General features: G+C 34.3%; 1 protein-coding gene across 1 annotated transcript; it reads left to right on the forward strand.

The window, feature by feature from the left end:
- The first annotated feature begins 226 nt into the window (after positions 1 to 226).
- On the forward strand, positions 227 to 2,651 carry LOC107607017 (uncharacterized). The gene is made up of 2 exons (XM_016309009.1): positions 227 to 972; positions 2,402 to 2,651. Exons 1-2 carry the CDS (start codon positions 227 to 229, stop codon positions 2,649 to 2,651), a joined length of 996 nt encoding a protein of 331 aa, XP_016164495.1.
- The last annotated feature ends 8,168 nt before the right edge of the window (positions 2,652 to 10,819 follow it).

The following is a 10,819-nucleotide window of genomic DNA, read 5'->3' on the forward strand; positions in this document are numbered from 1 at the left end:
AGCAATAAATGCCAATCCAAAGGATGTTTCCCTCAGATACCATGATAACCCCTTTCCAGTCACCCTGGATACGCATCCTGCACTGCCAAAAGCCCCAGAGTATAAGGCCAAGCTACCATATCCTCAAAAACTTCAGAAGGCAGAAAATGACAAGCAATTTGCCAAGTTCTTGGAAGTTTTCTAGAAGCTTGAGATAAAAATCCCCTTTGCAGAGGCTCTGGAACAAATGCCTACCTATGCTAAGTTCATTAAGGACATATTGAGTAACAAAAGGGACTGGAGAGAGGCAGAAATAGTTATAATTACCAAGGAATGCAGTGCAGTCATTCAGAGAAATCTACCGGAGAAACTGCAAGATCCTGGGAGCTTTATAATCTCCTGCACCATTAGAAATACCTGTATAAAGAAGGCTTTATGTGATCTTGGAGCTAGCATCAACCTAATGCCACTGTCACTGATGAGGAAACTCCAAATTGAAGAAATAGAGCATATCCGCATCTGTCTTCAACTTGCTGACCCCTCAGTTAAATTCCCATTGGGAGTAGTGGAAGACCTGCTTGTGCAAGTGGGACCATTTACCTTTCCTGGAGACTTTATGATACTGGATATGGAAGAGGAAAAGAATGCATCCATCATTTTAGGAAGGCCTTTTTTAGCCACAGGAAGAACTATCATAGACGTCCAAAAGGGAGAAGTGACACTTAGAGTCAATGAAGATGAGGTTGTACTGAATGCAGTCGAGGCTATGCAATACCCAAATCCCTCTGAGGAATGCATGAGGATAGACGCCATAGAGCCCTTGGTCAAAGAAGTGTTTGAAGCTGAAAAACTTGAAGAGGAACTGGACACTCTTCTTCAAGACACTCTGCCTGAACTGGATGAGCCAGCACCTCAGAAGGAGGCACTAAACACGCCTAGTGTAGAGGAAGGGCCTCCTAAACTCGAGCTAAAGCCTTTACCCCGATCCTTAAAGTACGTGTTCCTAGGGGACAAAAACACTTATCCAGTAATCATCAGCTCCTCCCTAAAGTAGCATGAAGAAAAGGCACTGATTCAAGTACTCAAGAGCCATAAAACTGCTCTCGAGTGTTCCATAAGTGAATTAAAGGGGATCAGTCCGACCAAATGTATGCACAAGATCTTACTTGAAGATAATGCTAAGCTAGTTGTGTAACCATAGAGATGATTGAATCCTGTTATAAAAAAGGTGGTCCAGAAAGAAGTCACAAAGCTTTGGGAGGCTGGAATCATATATCATATCTCAGACAGTCCATGGGTGAGCCTAGTGCAAGTGGTGCCCAAGAAGGGAGGGATGATAGTAATCCACAATGAAAAGAATGAGTTGATCCCAACAAGAACTGTCACAGGATGGCGCATGTGTATTAACTACAGGAGGCTCAATAACGCCACAAGGAAGGATTACTTCCTCCTGCCCTTCATAGATCAGTTGCTCGAGAGACTAGCCGGCCATGCGTTCTATTGCTTTCTGGATGGATACTCAGGCTACAATCAAATTGTAGTAGATCCTCAGGACAAAGAAAAGACGGCATTTACATGCCCTTATGGAGTATTCGCCTATAGAAGGATGCCATTTGGCCTCTGTAATGCCCCTGCAACTTTTCAAAGGTGTATGCTTTCCAGTTTTTCAGATGTGGTTGAAAAGTTCATGGAGGTATTCATGGATGACTTCTCTGTTTTTGGTGACTCCTTTGACTCTTGCCTTAATCATCTAGCCTTAGTTCTGACACGATGCCAAGAAATAAATCTGGTTTTAAATTGAGAGAAATGTCATTTTATGGTAAGTGAGGGGATTGTTCTTGGTCATCGAATTTCAATAAAAGGAATAGAGGTTGATCAAGCTAAGGTGGAAGTAATTGAAAAATTACCAGCACCTACTAACGTTAAGGCAATCAGAAGTTTCTTAGGGCATGCAGGATTCTACAGGAGGTTTATAAAAGACTTTTCAAAAATTACAAAATCCCTGTGCAATCTTCTAGCTACTGACACACCTTTTGTTTTTTTATAAAGAATGCTTGAATGCCTTTGAAACTTCAAAAGCAAAGCTTGTCTCTACACCCATTATTACCGCACCAAATTGAAATCTGCCATTTGAATTAATGTGTGACGCCAATGATTATGCCATAGGAGCAGTTTTGGGGGGCAGAGGCAAGACAAGCTTATGCATGTCATTTATTATGCCAGCAGTGTTCTGAATGATGCTCAAAAGAACTACACCACAACAGAGAAGGAATTACTAGCGGTCATCTATGCAATTGATAAGTTTAGATCCTATTTAATTGATTCAAATGTTATTATTTGTAATGACCATGCTGCTCTTAAATACCTTCTGACCAAGTAGGATTCTAAACTAAGATTAATCAGATGGGTGCTTCTCTTTCAGGAATTCGACATTGAAATCAGGGACAGAAAGGGGGTCAGAAAATCAGGTAGCTGATCATTTGTCCAGGATTGAGCCTGAGGAAGGAACGCCACCACCTACTACTGCTGTGAATGAGACATTCCCAGATGAGTACCTCCTTGTGATTCACAAGGCATCGTGGTTTGCAGACATTGCAAACTATAAGGCCATGCGGTTCATTCCCAAAGAGCACACAAAACAACAAGTCGAAAAACTTTTGTATGATGCTTAGTACTACTTGTGGGATGAACCCTATTTCTTTAAGAGATGCTCAGATGGGATGACCATGCGTTGTGTTTTAGAGGAGGAAGCCTAGCAGATTCTTTAGTGAGCATCTTATACCTTTTTTCTAGTTACTTTTATATTGTTTTTAGTTAGATTTTAATTACTTTTACTTTATTTGAGTGCAAAAATCACCTTTGGATGCTACGTTGAGTTTTTCTTGTGTTTTTATGGTTTTAGGTGAAATTTAGAACAGTTTGGAGAAGCCTGGAGAAAGAAAGGAAAATGCTGGCAGCTCCCCCTGAGTGCTAAACGGCCACCTGGCGTTCAACGCCAGCAGGGGGGCATAGAGTCAGAGGCGCGCTTCCCTCTCTGGCGTTCAACACCCAATCCTGGCGTTGAACGCCAGCAAGCAATCCGTTTTACATTCTATTGGGCCTCCATGTGGATTTAGCATTTATTAGTTCTATCTTATTTTATCTTTGTAATCTTTATTTTAAAATAATATCTTTTAGGTTAACATTTATTATTAGGTTAGTAGTTAAAGGAAAAGATCAAATAGGTTTAGAACCTTCTTCCTTCTGCATCTTTTCAGAACCCTATTTTCTCTGTAGGTCATGAGTAACTAAACCTCCTAGTTAAGGTTAGGAGCTCTATTTATCTCTATAGATTAGGATTATTATTCTTCTATTTTAATTAATATTTGATTCAATTCTAAGGTGTTGTTTTCGTTCTTAATCTTATGAATTTGGGTGAAACGAGAGTATGACCCTTATTCTACATGAGCTCTTGTGATTCTCGAGAGAGCTATCTCGCTTGAGCTACATCTTGAAAACACTCCTCCTAAACTGCTAATTACATGAACTACTAATTGGGATATGTGACATAAAATCCTATTAGCTTTGGGTAATTGAGATTTTTGTGGCGTTAAACTAGTTTTCTGAACTTCACCCTCTAATCTAAATTGAATGACCACGAGAGTAGCTTTGTGTGAGGATTAGAGGAGATTAAATCGCTAAGAGATTAGGTTTTAATCACTTATTGTTTGCCATAGAATGAATCACTCATTGTTAAAATAGTTGGTAAGACGTTTTAATCAGGAAAGATAAACATCTCTGAGACCTTAACTGTTTTCCTACATCGATTTTACACTAAACCTTTAATTACTTTCTTCATTATCTTGTTTTATGTTCTTTCAACACAACCATCTTTTACTGTTTACCTGACTAAGTCCAACAGGATAACTATTACTTGCTCAGTCCAACAATCCTCGTGAGATCGACCCTCACTCACCTGAGGTATTACTTGGATGACCCGATGCACTTGCTGGTAAAGTTGTGCGAGTTCTAATTTCATGCACCATCCACCTAGATTCAAATCCTAGCTTCTCCAAAATGAACAAAAAAAATGCCACACAACACGATCATAGGCTTTGCTCATATCCAATTTAACAGCCATTTCACTCGATAGGCCCCTCTTCTTTCTCTTTAGATAGTGCATACATTCATGAGCGACTAGGACATTGTCTGAAATTAATCTACCCTTAATGAAGGCACTTTGATTAGGGATGATCAGCGAAGTCATAAATTTCTGTAGCCTATGGACTAGTACTTTAGAAATAATTTTATACACAACTGAGGAGAGGTTGATGGGTCTAACCTGTGTCACATCCTTTGCATCAGGAATCTTAGGAATGGGACAGATTTGTGTATGGTTGAAGCTCTTTAGTAGTCTACCATTGACAAAGAAACTACAAACAGTCTTAAAAACATCCTCCGCTACTAAACTCCAATAGAATTGAAAGAATTTAGCCCTAAATCCATCATCACCAGGGGCGCTCTGGGGGGTGAACACTAAAGACCGCACGTTTTACCTCATCAAAACTGACCAGTCTAGTTAATTTTCTGTTCATGATTGCTGAAACTTTGGTTTCAAAATCTTTGAATGCTTGTGCCAAATTAGCTTGGTTAATCGATGTGAAGATATCCTTGAAGTATGTTTCAGCTACTTGTGCAATTTCCTCACGAGTGGTAGCATACGTACCATCATTCTTTTCCAGTTTCCAAATTTTATTTCTCCAGATTCTGGATTAGAATGATTGGTGAAAGAAACTTGTATTTCTGACCCCTTCTTTTAGCCACTTTACACGAGATTTCTCCCTCAAATAGCTTTCCTTCCTAAAGTAAGCATCCTCTAGTTTATTTTCCAAGGCTTCAACCTGTTCTCCCCCTGTAATACCCTCCTCTCTGAGAATTTCAACCTGAGATGTGAGTTCACCAATGTTCTTCTTTAAAATAGATTTGTTCTGTTGCTGCCATTATTGAGCAATACGGTGCCTACAATGCCTCAAATTTTTAACCAAAAAAATATTGTTGAGCCATCCACCCATTCCTTCCAAGCTTCAGTGATAATTACCAGAATTTCTTCTAAACCACACCATCTCTCCTAAAATTTAAAGCTCCATTTAGATATTTCCATGACCGGATTTGTATCAAGGAGGATAGGCGCATGATCTGAACCGTTTTTTGCGAGTCGAGACAGCGAGGCTAATGGAAAACAATCCATCCACTCACCGTTTGCAAGTGCACGGTCAAGCCGCTCCCTGATCTGGTCATGTCCTCGTCGCCTATTAGTCTAGGTGAACCTTCTCCTAATCATACCCAAGTCCTTCAATCCACCCCATCATTAAAATTCACAAATTCAGAAATAAATGAAGCTGATTTTAATCCCCCTCCTTCCTTCTCATCGAGACTCACTATAATATTAAAATCACCCATAATTACAACTTTTCTAAAGAAACACTATACAAAAGAGGAAAATTCTATGTATTGGGTAGACCAAATCCCATCCAAGCTATTTAATGTACCCCAATCAATCCCCAAGAATAGTTTAAAGCAGGATCAGTTACCTTGGCAGCTATAAAATACTCTTTTTCAACAAGAATCTCAACCGTTGTGCCCTCCTTCCATGCTAAAGCCAATCCACCATCTATACCCGTCGGACTAACAATCCTCCAATCTGTAAAATGACAAGATCTCAACTTACTTTCTACCAGATAAGATTGGTTTTTTGTTTCACATAGAAACACAATCTCATGAAAATGAGATTCGCACATCCCTTTAAGGTTATGAACTGTCAGGAATTTTCCCAAACCGTGACAATTTCATGAAAGAACTCTCATGGCGAATTAAAAGAAAAGAATAAAGAAGGCAATAAAGAAAGGATTAAAGAAGAAATTGACAAAAATAAAATATTAACCTAGACGGCACAAAAAATTCTGTTTTAGGATAAACCCTAGTAGAACAAGTTGAAAGAGTACAAACTCCTCACGTGGTTCAACAAATTTTGACTTGTTAAAAGAATTAAAAATAAGAGAAAATATTTTCTCTCAATAATCATGACATTTTTCTCAATTTATAATTTTGTAGGGTTGTTATACTCTTCTCATAATTAAGATATAATAATTTGGCAAATTATCATTTTAGTATTGTTAAAGAAAGGAATTTTGAGTGCATAGATCGAAGTGATGTATGTACTTAATATAGTGCGGTTTGTTTTTAATAAGCATACTCAAATGAGCTTTTGTGATATGCACAAGTAATAGTTTTAAATATGATTCCATATAGGGGTTTAATAATAATTATTAATTTTTTACATATAATATAAATATTTTTAAAATTTATTTTGAACATTCTTAATTTTTTTATTCTAAACTCGCTGCACTCGCCTCTTTATACACAAAACCACCACCACCACCATCTCTACTCTTCTCTGGTTTTCTGTCGTCGTCGTCCAGCCCAGCAATCATTGCTATTCTCAGTTCCTCTTCCTGCATCGTTCTTAGCCTCTTTCTTTGCATCATTTGTTCTCAACCTCGGAGCGTCCTGTTCTCTCTGCTGTTGTCGGGGCATCCGCGTCGTTTCATTGTCGTTCAGTGTCGTTGTTCTCAATGCTCAACGCTGTTGTCTCAACAGGCAGCGGCGACATGGGTCTCAGTGAGTTAGCATCCTCATCAGCGCCGTGCTGTTGTGGTGTTCCGTCTCTTCTTTCATCATTGCACTTCCAAAGTTCCAATGAATTGTCAGCGTTAGGTATGAATTTGCTTCATTGATTTAACTCGATTCTTTTGTTTCATTCATCTGCGAGGCCGAGATTGGAGGAGGCAGCCACATGCAGAGGCAGAACAATGTGAGTGGGTGAGAGCTATGACTTGTGAGTGTGAACCACGAGGATGAAAATTGCCTGAGGTGCAAGGTCGGTGGCTAGCGAGGGTGCAAGGTCTGAGACCGTAAGGTCGGAGGCGGCCATAAGCAGAGGCAGAGCAGTGTGATCGAGCTAGGGCTCTGTAACTTGTGAGCGCGAAACAAGAGAGAGGGTGGTGGTCGCCTGAGTTGCGAAGTCAGAAGCTGGCAGGATGCAACCTGGAAGATCGGCGGCGGTCACAGGTAGGAGGCAGAACAGTGTGAGTGATCGGGTGAGGGCTCTCTATAAACTGAAATCGAAAGGGCTCTCTGTGATGGCAAAGCAGTTTTTTATTCAAAACTAAAACCAAAAGGGCGGTTTTGAATAAAATTTGGATTTTTGGCGCTCCCGGCTGGTGCAAAGTTTGTTGGGGAGATGATGTATTCCAAATTTTGTGTTGGATAGGGTCCTTCAATTCATGTTCTGATCCTATTGGATGAACTCAAGTGCCGTCTGAGTTTCTTCATTTTTAATATTTTTAAAAATGTAAATTGTAAATGATTAAGAAAAGGTCTGAAAATATTATTTTCGTTCTCCATAGGCATGTTGTTTAAAAAAATAATAAATGGAGCTATGCTTGACATCTAAATATTTTTTCATTCAAGTTTTATTCAAGTAGGTCCAGTACAACATCAACAAAAATCACTCTCATTAGAAGAGCGTTATTACACGCGCTTTAAGAATAAAGAGATGGTACTAAAAAAAGATAAAATTATAGTAATAGTATCTAAAAGATAAGTTCTAGAGCGTTGATACTTAAAAAATAAATATTTAATAAAATTAAATCTAAATTTAATTTTGAATTATTTAAATTAAGTTGTCTTTTTAAATCTTCACTATATAATAATCTTAAAAGATAAATATTTAGTAAAATTAAATTTAACAGTAATGTTAGCCAAAAAATATTTAAAATATATTTCAAAAAAAGATATTTATAATTGTTTAAATAAATATATATATTGTTTAATTGTGCATAAATATTCTATTTGGTGATGGAGGTCAATAGATTTCATAATATATTTCAGTAAACTAATTTTGTAAAGACAAAAAAATTTAGTTAATATAAAATATGGGTGTATAAATAAGCACTAACATACTGATTAATCTAATATTTTAAAATATGTATAATAATAAATGAGAAGTTAATCAATATGATGATTATTTCATATTTTAATCAAGAGATATTGGAATTGAGTTTTAGAAACAAAAACGGTACTTTTTTATAAGTTATATATAATTAAGGTTATTTTGGAAAAAAAATTATTTTAGAATAGTAAAAATATTTGGGATAAATTATAGACAAATTTAAAATATAAATAATATTTTTATACTAAATGTTAAAATTTTTCAATAAACGTTTGAAATTCGTTTGAAAACTAATGCACTTTCATACGGAATTTACAAATTATGTTATTTTCGTTTTAAATTTGTGGGAAAAAATTTTGGCTACTTCGAAGAGTAAGCTATGGTAAAAGTATTTAAGATTAATTACAGACAAATTTAAGATAAAATTAACATTTTTCAAGATGCGTCCCAAATTCGTTTGAAGTTATTGCGCATATTTGGATGGAATACGGACAAATTTTAGTTTTTGTCTAAAATGTGTTGCTAAACTCTATGAAAATTTTGGCGCCATCCAAAAAAAATTGGCGCCAAAATTTGGAACAAAATTTAGACAAATTTATGACAAAATATATTCTTTCAAAATCTCCACTAAAAGTTGTTCAAAATTTGTCTCAAATTTGTCCAAAATTAAAAAGACATTCAGACGAAATAAATTTCGTTTGAAATTTTTGTCTGAAAAAGCTTTATTTCTAGTAGTGATTGCCTTTGACATTCTCAAGACCTTATATGTTATGTGCGTGGCACCTTTACCATGCTGAGAATTCCCGATTTTCATCCCATACTATGTTGTTTTTCAGATGCAGGTCGAGAAGCACCTCGCTAGGCGTTTGGAATTCTGCAGCAAGTGGTTTTTGAGATTTTATTTTGGTGTATAATTTTGTTTAATCTTATGTACTTAACTCTTCGAACAACTTATTTTATTTTATACTTCTTAAAGGATTAAGGAAAACTAGGTTTTATATATGTATTTTAAACTTTAGTTGTGTATCTTTATATTTATGTCTCTATATATTTGTGTTTATGTATTTAAAAGATATTAACTAAATACAACCATAATAGCTAATATAAATTAGTGACAGTTATAGTTAAGTGATGTGATCAAACGAGGCGTTAGTTTTACAGCTTCCTGTGATTTTGATGGTGTTAGCTATTATTTTTGATATTATAAAAAAAGTACTTAGACAAGATTAACATCTAATTAACCAACTGTATATCCGTGGGTAATAGAAGCATTCTATTATTGCAAAAAACATGCATTAGCCACATTTGTAACTGTGCTTAAACATGAAAATTAAATTAAAATTTGCATGCCATAGAAAAGACCCACAATTAGGATTACTCTATGCCATATTACCAATAATCCATCGTTAATTCGAAGTTATCTCAATAAGGAAAAAAAAACTCCCTTTTTCATTGGGAAAGACCCACAATTATTATATTACTGCAGAGGGAACTACCCTATAAAAACATTCCAGAGGGTACTACTAAATCAGGGATGCCCTTGCTTGGGAATTAATATTCCTTTCAAGGCCAATGGTGATTGACCGATAGGGTATGAAGTGAGTCATGACTCAACCAAAGAGGAAGATTTTACTATAATAATGATCTACAGTATTTGTTAAGAAATTAAAAATAAAAAAAAAAGTTTATGTATAATTTAATAGAGAAAGTTTAGGCTTAATCTTTAATAATAAAAAAATTGCATATAATCCAGGATCATATTAATTAGTATATTTTTTTATATAAATTTTATTTTTTTTATTTTAGATAACAAATTAGACTCTCAAATTTTTATAGTACACAAATTATACGATTCGATTTATAATAAAAAATTTCAATATAAAACTAATCCGAGGATCCAATTTATATGTTTAAAAAAAATTTTAATACTAAAATACAAATCTAATCCTTATATTTGTATATTTAAAAAGTTTAAAATAAAAAAAATAAATCTAATCCTCAAATTTATAAATTTAAAAAAATAATAATAAAAACCACAAATCTAACTGTTAGATTTGTGGTATCCATAAAAAAAATATATCAAATTTTCATATCATTAGAAAATACTACAATATAAGAAATAAAAAGCAAAAAGTTTAAATATTTTTAATTTTAATAATTTTTTTCTTTTGATTTTTTTTTAATTAGGAACTTCACAACACTTGTTATATCAAGATTTTGGAGTAGTATTTAATTTGTGCTTTATACTAAACTAAATGTATATGTTAGTTTCTCTTTTATTTTTTTCAATTGAAATGTTTTTGTTAGATATATAATTATTTATATACTTTTATCTAATATTTTAAATTTTTAGGATTACCAATTTTATAATATGATATTAGAAATTTTATAAATAAAATTTTAAAATTTGATCTTCGTTATTTCTATATTATTTTTTAAATAAAGTTAAAAATGCATAATTTGTAATTTTTTTCAGAATAAATAGTTCAACAACAACTTTCTTAAAAATAAAAAGATGAAATATCTATAGTTGAAAAAAGAAATAGAGGGAGGTAATTACATCAGCATATCTAATTATTGATTGGAATATATGTTTATCCTAACCATATCAAGGGTACGGTTCAAAGCTATATATAGTGACGGATCCAGAAAATTTTGGTAGTGGGGGCAAAATTTATATAACATGATAATAATTTTTATAATAAAAATAATATGTGTATATAAAAAATTAAATATTAAATTATTTATTAACCATTATATATCTATATATAAATACATGTATTGTTTAACTTATTTTTAATGTGAATTTTATATTTTAATATGTATTTTATACAGATAATTATTTTTTAT

The sequence above is a fragment of the Arachis ipaensis genome, chromosome B7, assembly GCF_059453495.1.
Source record: "Arachis ipaensis isolate K30076 ecotype BB chromosome B7, ASM5945349v1, whole genome shotgun sequence".
Lineage (NCBI taxonomy): Eukaryota > Viridiplantae > Streptophyta > Magnoliopsida > Fabales > Fabaceae > Arachis > Arachis ipaensis.